General features: G+C 42.5%; 1 protein-coding gene across 1 annotated transcript in view; it reads left to right on the top strand.

Moving 5' to 3' along the window:
* Positions 1-417: 417 nt before the first annotated feature.
* The window catches only part of LOC124606824 (solute carrier family 22 member 7-like), a 95,283-nt gene continuing 77,913 nt past the window's right edge, over positions 418-17,787 (top strand). Inside the window, exon 1 of the mRNA XM_047138893.1 lies at positions 418-443. Within this exon, the coding sequence (XP_046994849.1) occupies positions 420-443 (24 nt within the window). The 5' untranslated portion in view covers positions 418-419. The remainder of the gene's footprint in view (positions 444-17,787) is intronic.

The raw sequence follows: 17,787 nt of genomic DNA, 5'->3' as shown, positions 1-17,787 counted from the left end.
AGTTCTATCTTGCCATCTAATGAGAATGGCCACATAAATACAATCAGGATACAAACCTGAAAAAATCCTGACGAAAAGCTTTACTTTTTTCCACTGTCAATGAGGTTCATGGACTGGAAAGGAAACAAATCGCTGTAACACCTAATAAGAAGTGAGAACTCATAAACGCTAATTATTGTGTCATTCTTATCTAACCAGTATGCCAAGAATCTCTTGAGTGACTAAGGTGTCTCTTCCTCATTCTCTGACGGTTTCTTCTTGCTGGAAAACTGACGATTGCTGTCTTTCTTGTCAGCGCGAGGGCCATTTTGCACGACGGGCGCATTAGGCTAAGCGCCGCCGATTTCTCTATCTCTCCAACGCACCAGTTCGTTTTAAGGCCACACATTAGCATTCAGAACTCCAGTCGGTTCACGGCAATGGTTCATGGAGGAGTCGAAGTGGTATGTTTTGCCTACACACATTTGAGTATTTTTCTCCAGTTCGAATGCAATTTCTATGAGTGACTACAAATTCATTTCAATTTAACAGATTTTGCTCTCTAACTGAAGCCTTTTTTTGTTGTTCCACAATTTTATTTGTCGCCTATTTTTTTACATAGCACGATAAGGGATTTAAAAATTTATAAGTTTTTATAAGAACAAGTACTTCGAATTCCCTGCTCAGTGAAAGTGACGCTTAGTGTTTTACTTGAGGCCTCGATACTACTGGATCCAACAATGCGCTCCGAAAGCAATGGTTATAGTCAGAGACCAGATTATATGCATTTGCATGTTGCATATGCATTTGCATATTTGGCTCCTTTTCACCGATTATTGCATATTTGGACTAAAAACTAGTGACGATGCACATTTGCGCTCTATGTCATATTTAAACTAAAAACTAGTGACTATGCACACTTTCGCCCTATGTTTACAATATTTTAAAAATTTAAAAAGACTGTCTCCAGCTCCATCTAGCTGCGATGCCTCACAGGTTGACCGTGACCTAGAACTGCTTGCCATCGCTAACCGAGAGGCCACTGCCATTAGAGAAGAGGAACAGGAACAGGCAGACAAGAGTCAATGCTTCTGCGCACGCGCCCCTGGTTAATCCCCTCCGCTGTCATACCGTAAGCGTTGGCAACAATTAAATTAAACTACGCAAGCTTTTAGTCACACGTCCATTGTTTCAGTTTAGCATTCTATTTACTTGTATACAGCTGAACGTCTTTACGACGTGTAGTATGTAACGTGTTGTGCGCCATGCCGCACGGAAAAAGAAACCTCGTTTCGTGTATAGCTGACCATCCTGGAACATTTACATGTGTCAGAATTGTTTTATACTGTCGAGTTTGCGATAAAAACGTTACGTTCAAAACAAAGCATCAAATAGACCACCATGTCAAGAAAAGTCATCATATCGCACGAATGCAGAAGAAAGGACCACGACAACAACCTCTGGCAATAGCAAGTTGCAGTAGCAGGGATTTGTCCAAAGGTAGCCAAATAAGTCTGCTTCACATGGATATATACCTCTTCACAAACTTACAAACCCTACCCTCAAAGTTTTCCTACGCAACTATTGTTTGAACCAAAATATACCAGATGAATCAACATTGCGTAAAAATTATATACCGACAGTTTACATAAATGTTCTGGAAGAAATACGCAATGAACTCAAGGACAGCACTACCTGGATTTCAGCTGACGAAACTACAGACATTTGTGGCCGTTGCATTGCAAACTACAATGTTAGTACTTTAAAGGAAGAGCCTTCTTCTTCCTATTTAGCAGCCTGCAAAGAACTTGAAAAAGTAAATCATTCTACGATCGCCAGAGTTGTGAATCAGGGTATCAGAAAAATATTTCGAAAATCTTCTGCAGATGAAAGGGTGTTTGTGTTTATTTTAGATCTGCTCCCTATATGACCAAAGCAGAAAAACTCTCTGAGTATTTTATCCCAACTTGAATCATGTGACGTGCTTTGCTCATGGAGTACATCGCCTTGCTGAAGAAGTAGTTCCACTTTGTGAATGTAAATAAACCGATTTCATCCATAAAGAAAGTGTTTCTAAAGGCTCCTGCTCGCCTCAAGACCTACAAAGGAAAACTACGAAATGTGCCTTTACCTCCCGAACCAGTAGTAACTCGTTTGGGTACGTGGGTCGAAGCTGTGTTGTTTTACAATTAACATTTCGAGGCCATTGGAGAGGCAGTAAACGACTTCGATAGTGCAAAGGCTTTGGCAGTCTGCCAGTGCAAGGAAGCTTTTAATGATTCCGGTATTAAAAAAGACATTGCTGTGATTAGCGCTCATCATTTCCATACACCTGAAAGTACTAACAACCTTGAAACCCAAGGTTTGGCACTGAATGAATCTATTCAGTCAATGAATAAAATTATTCTAGTGAACTCATCATTGCCGGCGGTATTCTCAAGAAAACTTGAAGAAAAGTTTGAAAAAATTTTAAACAATAGCCCATACTTTGAACCTATGTGTCAAACTGATAGTTTTATTAATGGGGCAGGTGAAAATTAACCAAAAACATTAACTGCCAACATAGCACCAAAATTCAAATAGTGGCCACTTGCCACAGTTGATGTAGAACGATCCTTTTCTGCTTATAAAAATGTTTAGAATGATCGAAGACACAATCTTACTATCTAACATTTGGAACAGTACTTGGTCGTTTATGTTTACAATAGAAGAAAAATGTAAAATAAATCGTAAATAATACTTTGGTCCAATAGTTCTAATTAAAAGTTAATGCTGTTAAAAAAATCGTGACTTTTGTTGCTTTTTAAATAAAATAATCCGGAGTTTAAATTGCCCCTCAGCGAGAGATATATCTCGCAGTTGATTCTGTACATCGCATCGCATCCGCTTATTACCGACAACAATGGCAAAGAAGGAACAATTCTTGAAACTCGGTATGTACCCCCATTTTGCAAATTTTTAGAAAATAATCCCAGAAAGCCTCCCTTCCTAACCTCTACTAGAGAGTATTCAGAAAATATCAGCATTCTAAATGTACCGATTTTTGGCGTGGCAGGCGCTCTTCCTCGTAACTGAAAAGCACAGGTTCGACTTTCAGGTGTAATGCACACAGTAGCTATCATGTTTCTTTATTATTTGATCTTGCATATTTCGACATTTTTCATGAATTTTTAAACGCTCTTCATGCATATTTGCATGCATATTTTAAGGGTTTTCTGATGCCTATAATCCGGTCTCTAGTTATAATACATAAATGCTAGTAGGACTCGCGCTCCGGGAGTTCCGTATAATCTTGATTATGGATGTGAAACAGTGGAAAGTCTAGGTACAAATGTCAACAATGTAGGAAAAGGTAGAGTGATGGTTAACGTAAAGAAGACACATGAAGTTACAGACAGACGCAATTACGAGGCACTTCCTAAAAGTTTTCGGCCACAGCCTTCCTCAGCAAAAGAAAAACACACACCATTCATACACACAAAGAAGCACACCTCATGCCCACATGACCGCCAACTCCAGCCTGAGCTGCCGCATAGTTCATCCAAGGAATCGAGAATCTCGACGATTTTTGCTTCTTATCGATATCGATCCAACTTATGGGGCAGGTGGGACTGGATCTCCCAAGGCCGTCAGTAGTTTTAATGAAATGTTGTCTACTCCCGGGGCCTTGTTTCGACTCAGGTCTTTCAGTGCTCTGTCAAACTCTTCAAGCAGTATTGTATCTCCCATTTCGTCTTCATCTACATTCTCTTCCATTTCCAGTCAGAGTTGGATGGACAGAGTAAAAAATGAAGAGGTACTGAGAAGAGTGGGAGAGAAAAGGCAGTTATTAGATGTAATAAAGAGAAGAAAAAGAAATTGGATTGGGCATATATTAAGAAAGAATGACGGACTGATAAAAACAGTTTTAGAAGGTTATGTAGAAGGGAAAAGGAAGCGAGGAAGGAAGAGATTGCAGATACTGTATGAAATGATGGACGGTACAACATACAGCAGCCTTAAGAAGGAAGCAATGGATCGCAGAAAATGGAGAGGCAAAGGACCTGCTAATATAGCAGATAACTCATGATGATGATGATCGATATCGATACTGGCAAGATATCGGTCCCGGGGTTTTCAGGTCTTCCGAAAATGTTTTAATTCAAGTTTGAATTTTTTAAGTAATTTTTGCATTCACTACCTAATTTTTCATTTATTTTATTGATTCTGGAGTTAGATTAAGAAGGCAACTGCTGATGCGTTGACTTCGTCTGCTCTCGTCCCTGCTGCAATTACTAGCAAGTTTTAACATAAGTCTCCAGAGAAGAAAACAGTAAAGCTGGCCATAGGGTAATGACCGTTACGTAAATATCGAACTGTTTTGCGAATTGGGTCAACTGGTATTGTATAGGACATCGGTACCCCATCGCAAACAGAGGAAGTTTAATCCTGTGTCAGTTATCAGTACTACTTTGATATGAAATATTACAGGCACTGAACTTGTCCTTAGCACTGACTGTCAAGGAACGTTTGGGTGTTGAATGAGTAGTTTGTAAAGTAACCGCGATGCTAGCGCCGTTGTGGCGTGGTAGTTGGCAGACCGTATTCCTATCACTGCTAGATGGCAAGTACGTTGTTCTCACAGCGACAAGGGTCTTCAACGTAGCCCAGCCTACAACTAAAAGCCACATGAGAATCACCACAGCGGCTCCAAAGATTTTTGACGGGTCAGGAATGCTATGGAAGTTTGTAATCGCATAAAAATATTTTTAAGCGATATAATTGCGAATTAACAATTTTCGGGTTTCTTTCCTTTACCTACTGTGTGAAATCTTGCATTTTGGCAAATTTCCTGATTGTAGGTCAACAGGAAGTATCCTATAGGTTTTAATGAGTGAGTTTGAATCAAAAATGGCTGTATCATTCGATTAGGAGCTTGAATTTTTCGCACCTCCAAGGGTGACATATAATTCACCTTGATTCCTCTACCCGTTCCTTAGAGACAGACAGATGACAACGAAATAATCCTATAAGGGACTCGTTTCTACTGATTGAGTCGCGGAACCATAAAAAAGGATGGGTTGTTTAGCGTTTGAGGTAAGAGCGGCAACAATGGCATTAGACATTGTGGTGCCACCGCCAGCCACCACACTTGCTAGGTGGTAGCTTTAAATCGACCGCGGTCCATTAGTACATATCGGACCCGTGTGTCGCCACTGTCAGTGATCGCAGACCGAGCGCCACCACACGGCAGGTCTCGAGAGACGGACTAGCACTCGCCCCAGTTGTACGGACGACTTTGCTAGCGACTACACTGACGAAGCCTCGCTCCTTTGCCGAGCAGATAGTTAGAATAGCCTTCAGCTAAGTCCACGGCTACGACCTAGCAAGGCGCCATTAGCCTTACATAGCAATTGATACTTATCGTATAAAGCATGTCTCATCAAGAACGATGTATACAACAAGGATGGATTAAAGTTAAGTATTCCAAAAGCTACGTACTTTTCTTTATAGCATTCATTACGTATCCCGTTTCAGACCTCACGCCATCCTTCGTGTGTTTATAGCGTGCATTGCGGTTTCCTCAAATCACACTGTGTCAGCACTTCTGTCGACACATCAGATATAAAGGACAATTTTGAAATGGGTATCCCTCCCAGCCTGTGCGTTCACCGAATAAAAGAAATCAGGTTAAACCGAAATCTGAGTCTAAAGCTGCGATCACAGTGCCACAAATATTGCCTACGCCCGACATTGGCCGAGTACGGCCAATCTTTTCAAATCAGTACTTGCGGGATCCCAGCGTAACCAACGTCAACTCAAGAACGTACAGACTTCTGACGAAGATCGGCGGAAGTCATATCCGTTTTCTTCTGTCGATGTCCCACCACGCAAATTTCGGATCGTGAGAAAGTTTTAAGTTTTCTACAAGGAAGAAGGAATTTGTGGCGCTCTGTTATATAATAATAGGATTATGTCTCCGAACCTCAGGTCTGAAATCAATATATATATATATATATATATATATATATATATATATATATATATATATAATTAACAGAACGTTATATTACATTACGCGTGTTCTGTGGCTGTCCAGCCATTTCAGCATCGCGTCTATACTTAAAACACAGTATGTCAAGCAGGCTAAATCCGTAACAGAAGTTGTAGGCCTTGTTTATAACTTCAAAAAGTATGTGTTCAAGTGAAGAAGGTGGCACATGTCGTTTCCGAAACTTAAAAGTTACTGTAGTGGATTTTATTTATTGTGACAGGTGGGCATTAGCAGTCTACGAATTATAAGTACTAGTAACAGGTGTTTTTATGCCAGCAGAGCGGCGATTCCGTTGTATGAGGTGGTTATCAAATGTGACTTATGTGGTTCGAATTTTCAGTGCTTTAGCTGTTAAGTCTTAATCTAATTTTCTTTTTGCCTTTCACACGTACGCTGAATGACGGTCATTGAAAGTTAATGGACATATGTATGTTCTGATTATTTTATTTGAAGTTGCGCATAGGGTTTGCAATCTTTCTTTACAGTGCCAACAAGAATCATTTATTTATTTTTTCCCCTTAATTCGTTCACCAAACAGACAATTAATAGAGAAATAAGGACAACGTCTTGTCAACTGGCACGGAGGAAAAATCTCAGCACCAAGAAGGAGCTGTAGGACATAAACGGAACTCGGCAGGCGTTTTTCTATATCTGTAAACGGGTGGCGCTAGTAACACTACTGTGAGAATGCAAATCAGGTTTGCTTTGAATAGACACTGTAACGGTCGTGAGCGTTAGTTATCTTTCAGACTGGACATTGTGACTTGACGTTAGATATGACTGCCTTAAAGGCGACCAAGACACCATTATCGGCACCTCACTGAGTCTGAACGAGGTCATATAATAAGGCTATGTCAAGCTGGATGTTCCCTCTGCGATACTGCAGAAATACTTTGCAGGAATGTAGCCACTGTACATGATTGCTAGCAGTGCTTGTCTCGAGAATGTACGGGCGCAAGAAGACCGGGCTCCAGACGACCACGTGGCACTACCGAAAGGGAAGTCCATTGTGATAGCCGCATGGCTCTGGCGCATCGTTCTGCATCTGTAGCAGCAATTTGAGCAGTAGATGGCACCACAGTGACACAACGAACTGTCACAAAACGGTTACTTGAAAGCTACGAGCCAGACGCCCTATAGAGCGCATTCCGCTGTCACCAAACCGTCGCCATTAACGACTGGAGTGATGTCAAGCGAGAGCTCTGTCACGGTGTCAGTGATTGCGGTGTGTTGGTTAGAAGGAGGCCAGTTGAGGGCCTGCACCAAACATGTCTGCGTGTTAGACGCACTGGACCTACACTGCCTGGGTGACAATTTCGGTTGACAGCAGGAGCACTCTCCTGGTTATTCCACGCACCCAGACTGCAAATTTGTACGTGAACCTGGTGATTTGACACTCTTCCCTGCCATTCATGAACAGCAACCAAGGGGTGTTTTCCAACAAGATAACGGTCGCCCACATACCGCTGTTCAACTGTGTGTGAAATATTATGGGACTTAACTGCTAAGGTCATCAGTCCCGAAGCTTACACACTACTTAACCTAAATTATCCTAAGGACAAACACACACACCCATGCCCGAGGGAGGACTCGAACCTCCGCCGGGATCAGCCACACAGTCCAGGACTGCAGCGCCCTAGACCGCTCGGCTAAACGCGCGCGGCATACCGCTGTTGTAACCTGACGTTCTCTACAGAGTGTCGACATGTAGCCTTGCTCTGTTCGATCGCCATATCTGTCGTCGATGGATAACTCCAGCGTCATCCCCAGATGCATTAACGGATCCTGTATTGCCCAAGTGCATCAGGCATGGAACTCAATCCCTCAAGCTAACAACCGGCACCTGTACAGCACAATGTTTGCATGTTTACATGCTTATATTCAGCGTTCTGGCGGTTACTCAGGTGATTAATGTACCAGCATTTCACATTTGCGATGGCTTATCAAGCCCTTACCTTAACCTGTGATCTTGCAATGTGAATCACTTAAATACACTACTGGCCATTACAATTGCTACATCACGAAGATGACGTGCTACAGATTCCAAATTTAACCGACCAGAAGAAGATGCTGTCATATGCAAATGATTAGCTTTTCAGAGCATTCACACAAGGTTGCCGCCGGTGGCGTCCCTACAACGTGCTGACATGAGGAAAGTTTCCAACCGACTTCCCATACACAAACAGCAGTTGACCGGCGTTGTCTGGTGAAACGTTGTTGTGATGCCTCGTGTAAGAAGGAGAAATGTGTACCATCACGTTTCCGGCTTTGATAAAGGTCGGATTGTAGCCTATCGCGATTGCGGATTATCGTATCGCGATATTGCTGCTCGCGTTGGTCGAGATCCAATGACTGTTAGCAGAATATGGAATCGGTGGGTTCAGGAGTGTAATAATGAACGCCGTCCTGGATCCCAACGGTCTCATATCACTAGCAGTCGAGATGACAGGCATCTTATTTGCATGTCTGTAACGGATCGTGAAGCCACGTCTCGCTCCCTGAGTCAACAGATGGCGACCTTTGAAAGACAACAACCATCTGCACGAACAGTTCGACGACGTTTGCAGCAGCATGGACTATCAGCTCGGAGACCATGGCTGCGGTTAGCCTTGACGCTGCATCACAGACAGGAGCGCCTGCGACGGTGTTCTCAACGACGTACCTGGGCGCACGAATGGCACAACGTCATTTTTTCGGTTGAATCCAAGTTCTGTTTACAGCATCATGATGGTCACATCCGTGTTTGGCGACATCGCGGTGAACGCACATTGGAAGCGTGTATTCGTCATCGCCGTACTAGCGTATCACCCGGCGTGATGGTATGGGGTGCCATTGGTTACACGTCTCGATCACCTCTTGTTTCCATTGACGGCACTTTGAACAGTGGACGTTACATTTCAGATGTGTTACGACCCGTGGCTCTACCCATCATTCGATCCCTTCGAAACACTACATTTCAGCAGGATAATGCACGACCGCATGTTACAGGTCCTGTACGGGCCTTTCTGGATTCAGGAAATGTTCGACTGCCGCCCTGGCCAGCACATTATCCAGATCTCTCACCAATTGAAAACGTCTGGTCAATGGTGGCGGAGCAACTGGCTCATCACAACACACCAGTCACTACTCTTGATGAACTGTGGTATCGCGTTGAAGCTGCATGAGCAGCTGTACCTGTACACGCCATCCAAGCTCTGTTTCACTTAATGGCCTGTCGTATCGCGGCCGTTATTACGGCCACAGGTGGTTGTTCTGGGTACTGGTTTCTCAGGATCTATGCACCCAAATTGCGTGAAAATGTAATCACATGTCAGTTCTAGTATAATAATTTGTCCAATGAATACCCGTTTATCGACTGCATTTCTTCTTGGTGTAGCAATTTTAATGGCCAGTAGTGTATGTTACCTAGACAAATGTATTCCCGAAGTTTCATTATTCTGCGTTAATTATGTTTTGGATTTGCGGTTTTTTTCCGTCAGAGTATTTTCGTGAAACGTGTTGATTATTCAAGTAGCTAAGGAAAGAAACTCCAGTACTCGGCAAGTCCATGGCGAGACAGAGGTGATCTAACTCTAATGTCCTTGCTGTCGGCAAAAACTGGCAAAGGATATAGGACGTACTGTGACGAAATTGTCGGACGATGTTATCTGGAGATCTTTGGTGGCGTCGCCTTTGCCACGGTGATTACAGCTTAAGAACAGGATCTGATTCCTCTCCTCTAAACTGTAGCTGCAGAACATTGCCCACTGCAGCATCTTACTCGTAGCGAATAGATTTAGGTGTATTTGATCGTCCTGGGCAGGATGTGCGAACTATTAGATTAAGATTTCTGTGTACGGTATTTTTGGATGGGAGCCCCTTCCTGGGAATTAGGCCTCCTGGTACAATGCTTCTCATTTGGCACCCTGTCGGCAAATTGCGCGTCGATCATGATCTGGCTCACAAAGTCCTGAGTTCCATTAGCACCTGATCGCGGATTTCCTCCATTAGGAACTGTCTGTGTGTTTATGTCTGTGTGTGGGGGTCTGCGTGTCTGCCAACCGCAAGACCACGAACAGAATTCGTGTGTAATAACACTTCCAATTTCAGGTAATTGTGTGAAATTATACGAGAAAAGAGCTACCATTTTAGCTGTAATGACCCTAGAAACGCAATATTACCACTCTAATGTTTTAGGAGTAGTAAGAATGCGTCAGCAGTGCCAGGCCAGTGTGGTACCGCCGTCGTATTTATTCCCGAGGACCGATGAGGGGTGGGTGGTGCCGTCCGCTGCTGGCGAGGGGAACACGGTAAGTGCCGTTGCCCGATTTCCCAGAAACTTTTCTTGGTGAAAGAGGGCTCAAAATAAAAGAACACGTGTCTCGTATTATCCGAGTGTTTCTGGGAAAACTGCCGCCAATTTTTCGTCGTATTTTATGTGCCTTTTAGATCGCAGTCACTTCACCCGAAATGGTTGCACGGTGATTGGGGGCGCAGCTTCCTACCTTTGCGCACCGTGTACTCGCGTTCGAAACCCGGTTATTAGTTTCATTTTATTACTTTTTTCTTTCGTTTATATACCCTTGTTCGTAGAAGATTATGTAAACGAACATTTGTTATCAAATCAGACGATACAAGGTCGTTAAATTAATTATAAAATTAAACCTGCGTTCCGCGAGAAGTGTCATGCTTTTAATATATAATATACGGGTATGTGTGTGTGGTATTTCTCAAGACTTACAATCTTTTTAAATTCTCGTAACCTTATATTTAATTGTTATAGCGCTTTTCTTGTTTCGCCATTTTTCCCATCACTGTAATGCTTTCTTCTGCCAGCGGCCTTACCGCAGTGATAACACCGGTTCCCGTCAGATCGTCAAAGTTAACTCTTACCATTTTTATGTTCATTCTTCACTAACATTTGGTGCATTCCCTTGCATGATAATGATCGTAGAAGCATTCGAAACGTAGAAACTCCAAAGATCACGATCATAGCGCGAAGAAATGTCTTTAACATTGCTGAAGATTTTACGCGTAGGCAATAATTTCGCGGTAAACCATGCATAATGAATCATTTTACCGGAAATTAACGTTTGCGACTGATTATGAATCGAGAAACACTACAGGAACTTCACTGAAAACAGTTTCAAATAATTTACTCGGTCGTTTACTGCTTTTTCTTATTTGTTACTTCATGCACCAGACAGACAATTAGTAGACGAATAAGATAATGCCTTTTCAACATGCACTGGAAAACAAAAAATGTTCAGATGTGTGTGAAATCTTATGGGACTTAACTGCCAAGGTCATCAGTCCCTCAGCTTACTCACTACTTAACCTAAGTTATCCTAAGGACAAACATACATACCCATGTCCGAGGGAGGACTCGAACCTCCGCCGGGACCAGCCGCACAGCCCATGACTGCAGCGTATTAGACCGCTCGGCTAATCCCGCGTGGCACACAGGAAAACATTCGTGTAGTAATTTTATACGAACGTGAGTAGATAAATGAAAAACAAAAAACAATAATATATACAATAATTGTGTTTCGAACACGGCTGAAAATGTAGTAGTCCCGACGCTGCCTCCTGTCACCAACCAGAAGCTTTATTAAGATATCATTTTTGCAAAAACCGGTCTTGGCAGCGGAGTGATTGACGGCAAGAGCATGAGATGACATGGCACTCACGTGACATACGGAGTTTTTCAATTGGCCATGCCGACAGGAGTGCTCTCTTTCCATCCCTTCGGCTCATTAGTGTAATATATACGGTACCATCACCGTTCCTCCCCATGCATTAGCTAATAATCAATATGTGAGATTTGATTCTATCGTAGGGGGTCATGAAACAAGGGTTGAAAAATTTCGAAATTCTTTCCATATGACGTTTCCAGTACAGTGTTACGAGCATTGTGCGGACTCCTGCAATATCTTCTTTAATGGTCATGGTTTGATTCTGTCCAGTATGTCAGTTACTTGCTGCTTCGTGTAACTCCTCTCTTCACCGTGAAGAAAAATGATGAGAAATGTGTCTTGTAAACTCAATAAGCGTACGCGGTTTGACAACTGTCTGCCTCTGGGCCGCAGTGAAAGCTGATGTCTGCAAACGGTCGACGTACTGGATGAGCAGGTGGGTCGTCAAGTGATACGAAGTGCGTTAACGCGACGTTTTTAAGGCCCTGAAACACGTTGCTGCGGTAGGCCTATCATTTAGGGCTGAAGATACCGCAGCAAGACCGGCGGCAGGAACGAGTGTTGAGGTGCGACTGGTGTGCACGGTTCGTTACCACTGGTTCGGCTGCCGGAGAACGCAACTTGGCGCGTGTGGGACGAGACGATCGAACTGAATCTCCGCGATTTAGATGCCAGCCAGCCGCGGGTGGGGAGCAATGCATTAATGACGTGTCGTTATTAGCTAAAGGTTGCAGTTTAGATGGAAACTACACATTCGTTCGCCTGCATCCCTCTCTTAGATAAACTAATCCTTATGGGTTTTATGTTACAGCCCCAATGGATGATGTCACTTCTAACCAAAAGAATTCAGAAAGTAGTATTTAGTAATTCAGCCAATGTGGTCCGCGGACATTACGCTGGCTGAGGAGAAATGACGTGTGGGATTTCACAAGGCTCAATGTTATATACGTTATTGTTCCTCATATGTGTAAACGATTTTCCGTCTAATATCTAACAAGTAGAATTAGTTCTTATTGCAAATGACACTAGTATTGTAATCCAATCATATAGAGAGAAACAGTAAAAATGGTAGACATGGTTCTTAAAAGTGTCATTGACTGGTTTCCTCCGAATGGTCCCACTCCCAGTTTTAAAAAAGGCACAACGTATTACGTTCTGCACATCAAGAGTTACAACACCAATGTTAAGTGTAACGCGTGGTGAGGAAATAATAAATAGGGCGCAATTTTAAAATTCCTATGTGTGCATGTTGTTGGGAATTTAAATTGGGAAAAAGCACTTTTTGGAACTTCACCCACATTTGCACTTAGAATCACTGCAAAGCTTGGGAAAGACAAACAAGTAACGTGATGTATTTTGCATATTTTCATTTAATATTTTGCTGTGGAATAATGTTTTGGGGTAACAGATCTATAAGGAAGAAAGTTTTCATTGCTCAGAAACGCACTGTAGGAGTAACATTTGATGCTCACCCACGATAATCTTATAGACATCTGTTTAAGGAGTTACATTTTGACTACTACTTCGCATTATATTTACTCCGTCATGAAATTTGTCGTAGGTAGCCCACTACAGTTCACAGGGAACAAGGATGTGCAAAATTACAATACAAGAAGAAAAGAATTACATTCGTTACGCCACTTTAAGTTTGTGGTTAACACAAAAAGGGGTGCACAGTGCTGCAACCAAACCTTTTGGTCACTTACCCAGTGATATGAAATTTCTGACAGACAGCAAAGTAAAATCTGAAAATAAACTGAAAAAGTTTTTCCTTGACAGATCCTTCTGTTCCCGCAGAATAATTTATTTTTTGTTGCAATGTGTAAAAAGTGGTGAGTATGAATTATTAACTCACATATGCGTGTTTTTATTTTTTCCACTTGTAAATGACCACCTTGTAGGTATCTGGTTATCTTCCATTCGGAAGAAAATGTGACTGACGCCCGAACAACACGGACTGACATGCATTGAAAATAAAATATAGTGCATTGAGAATGGCTAGCCACTAGCCGAAATCTGGATATGCATAATAAAATCTAGAAATGGACGACTGATTTCTGCACTCTATAATTTATAAACATTGTAGTTATACTTACAAAATAATTTGTGATGTGAGTATAAAATGATTTCTTCCACCTCGCTAAGATTTATCACACAAATGATTAAGTGAACATGAAACTAACCAAGTAACTAAGTAAATATATCAGCAAAAGAGGCACCATATTTATGAAAACTAGCCAGATATGTGCATACGCTGATGACATTGCTATAGTAAGAAGAAATACCAATACACTCCAGAAACATACCAGGCAATGGAAACAGAAGCCTTAAAAATTGGCTTCATAGTAAATGAAAACAAAACCAAATATATGATAATGTCACAATCTGAGGCCAGAAGAACCCCTAAAAACCTAAACACCAATGGGAAATGCTTCAAAGGAGTGTCCTCTTTTAGCTTCTTGGGAGCCCTAATAACAAATGATAACAGTATTGGAAAGACTATAAGGGAAAGAATACAAGCAGGAAACAGAACTTACTTTGCAAATATGCAACTTTTCAAAAATAGCCTTGTTACAAGGAAAACTAAACTGCTAATATATAATTCCCTAGTCCCCCAGTTATCACATACGGGTCAGAGGTATGGACGTTGACAGAACGAGATAAAAATGCTCTAAGAACCATTGAGCGGAAAATACTACACAAAGTCTATGGGTCAGTAAGGGAGGAAGAAGGCTGGAGAATACGCTACAATGCCTAATTACAAAAGTTAATACAAGGCAGGGACATAGTAAAATTTGTGAAATCACAGCCAATACGATGGCTAGGACACTTGGAGAGAATGGCAGGGGATAGAATTCCAAAGAAAATGATGAAAGCTGTGATACATTCAGTTAGACGAAAAGGGAGACCTAGAAGAAGATGGATCGACGAGGTAATAATGGAAATCACCAGTACGAGAGTCCTGAGGTGGAAAAGAGCAGCAAATAGCCGAGGAGTGTGGAGGAAGATTGTTGAAGAAGCCAAGGCTCACCAAGGGCTGTAGCGCTGCTGAAGAAGAAGAAGTAACTAAGTAACAACCATTCACTATCGCAAATTTCTCCAGTTCCTTCACATCATTACAGCAACATCTATTACGCTTCTCCTAGCTTGAGCAGTTCACAATCCACCACACAGCAAAAAGCACGCCAGACAAACTCAGTATGTTCAGAATCTTCTCACCCTAACTTAAACCAATACTATTGTCGTAACGAACAGCAACAAAGAGTCAGTAATGTACTTTTCACGTCTACGTCTGCGTACAATGATTTTACCTATTTCATATTTGTCTTTATTTGTAACTAGCTGAGTAGCCGGTGTTATTCGGATACGTATTTACTTCCACCTACTATTTGCTCATCTCCTCTTTCCCCCTCTCACTGCCCACCTCCTCCACTGCCCTGACCATCTCTTTCGCCCCCACTTTCTGTGCATGTCCTCCTACACCTCTCTCCGTCCAACTGCTCGTTACCCCTACTCTCTGCACTTATCTCCCCATCCCAATAGGAGGCTTGTGGTTTTTACGCCCCAGTAATTCTTTCCAGATCGTAACTAACATGTGCTCAAATTCGACTTAGGATGAGCTTTCTACACTTGGCTTTGCCCACGTGCGCACAAGTCAAATATATTTCGCAGATGCTTAACATATTTCACACGTATTTGTACAAATACTCGGTGGTCATAATTAAACGCTTCCTATTTGACACGTTACAACACGGAAATTAATTACCATACGAGTACTAAACTTGGTAGCATTAATTTGGAGCACATGGGAAGAGAAATAATGCGGAATCGAGAGGCTCAGTATGGTGCTCATCAGTTTCCTTAAGATTCCGAAAGTGAAGGATTGCATTCTGCACAGCAGATCGAAGCATGTCGAGAAATATGCTGGCTACCTCTCCTGATATGCTGCGCTTCAGATCAGCGCATGTGTGAATGTTCGAATGGTAATCGCTGTCATTCAGGTAGCTCCACAACCCGAAACCACATGCAGCAGGTGATCGTGCCAGCCAAGCATTTGGAAACTATCGGCTGATAATTCGATCGTTTCCAAGTGTGTTTCGGAGAAGCAGGTGAACTTCGCGAGCGATGTGCAACGGGGCCCAATCTGGCATGAAGGCTGATGAGTTCAGTGCATCTCTCTCCTGTAGAGTGGGTCTGCTATCCTGCGTATCGCAGCAACGCTGGCCAGTCACACTGCAAGTCTTTGGTCCTTGAGCACTAAACTGCTTAAAAAAGATTGGGCCAATGATGAAGCTGTCCAGTCTCGGCAGTTCTGTATGCACACCGCACGCGTCAGAAAGAAATGAGCTTCGTCTATCCGTAGGATGGTCCAGGCCAGCCTTCGTTAAATTCAACCCTGGCGAGAAGAGTCTACACGACGTTGTGGGTCCTGTGGTGCAACCTTCTGTACGATATGGATCTTGTATGGTTACCATTTGAGAACGGTTCGAAGCATCTTCCATACAGTGGACCACCGGATACTCAACCGTACACAGCACTGACGATCGGGAATTGCGCGCGGCGTTGCCTGCCATGACAACAGGAATTTCATCAACCACTTGTGATGCAAGCGGTCGTCGGCCTCTTCCCGGAGCGACGCCCAGTCCTCCAGTTGATTCGTGTGCCGTTAAATATATTTTTCCCGGTATATATTTTTCTAGGTACATTCAGTGGCATATGTAGCTACTGCCTGCGAAGTGTGTAGTGAACAGAGGTTGCAGTAAAGAAGTAATAAATTAAAACGTCGTGCACAGTACTTGCGTCCTATCTCCTAAACTAGGTGTCATACAATGATATATTTTTCTAGGTACATTCAGAGGCACATGTGGATACCGTCTGCGAAATTTCTTGCAAATAGTGTTAGTGGCAAAGCAGTAACCTATCTCAACGTCATGCATGATGCGCGAGTTTTCACGCATCTCAGTGTTTATAACATATCGCCTGAACTATGTGTCGCACAATGATTTAATTTTGCTGCTACAATTAGTGGTACTCGTGAATACTGTTTGTAAAATGGGCACAAATGGATTTAGCAGTAAAGAAGAAATAAATTTAAACGTCGTCCCTCAAACGGCAGTTTCACTGCGTGAACAGCGAAAATGTACTAAAGGCTAAGCTTGTTTTCGTTTCATGCTACTTTGGGGGCTGCCAACGAGACAAAATTTGGTAAAGATTTAGTTTGTTGCAAATCACTAAGTGCTATGATTCTCAAATACTGGGTGAATTAAGTCTGGGTGTTCGCGTATTGTGGGCTATGCTGCTGTTTTACTCCCACCCCATCCCTTTGATAGGTAGGTCTTTCCAGACAGTAGGTGATACGTGTACCACGGTTGGTTGAAATCAGTCCAGTAGTTTAGGAGAAGATGATGATGTTTGGTTACTGGGGCTCTCAACTGCGCGGTCATCAGCGAAATGACAAATAGTCAATTTTACACAGTCCAATTTCGTTTTCTGCAGAGTCCAATCTAGCCACAGCACGAATTATGATGATGAAGATGATGGAATGATGAGAATAACACAAACATCCAGTCCCAATGCAGAGAAAATCTCCAAGAATAGAACCCGGGACCCCGTGATCCAGAGGCAGCAACTCTAGCCGCTAGACCACGAGCTGCTGAATTAGGAGAAGATGAAGAACATACATACATGCGTATATGTAAACAGGCATGCATAAGTACACCAATTTTTATAATACGCACTGGATGACGCTAAAGTAGACAGTAAAGCAATGTATGTGGTGCCCACGCAGAACCTGCTCCACAGATTTCAGGATACATGAGGTGATATGATAGTAGAAACTCTGATGTCCTCCAAATGTCTCCTCGTGGATAGCAAACGCAGAGTTACTGTAAATAACTCATAAGGACAGATCACATTTCTCATCAGCGTATTTCTTCTCCGAGTTAACAGTCCTTCCAACGACAAGAGTTACAAAAAAGTACTTCCACTCATTGTAAGGCAACTCTGCCTGTGTTTTGTGGCTGACTTCATTTCCTGGAGTAAATTAACGTGCAAATACGCTTGTCTCTTCAGTTACTACTCTTTCAAACATAACTTATG

The sequence above is a fragment of the Schistocerca americana genome, chromosome 3, assembly GCF_021461395.2.
Source record: "Schistocerca americana isolate TAMUIC-IGC-003095 chromosome 3, iqSchAmer2.1, whole genome shotgun sequence".
In the NCBI taxonomy this organism is placed as follows: domain Eukaryota; kingdom Metazoa; phylum Arthropoda; class Insecta; order Orthoptera; family Acrididae; genus Schistocerca; species Schistocerca americana.
Note: the sequence above shows the minus strand (reverse complement) of the source record. Positions and strands in the feature narration are given on the sequence as shown.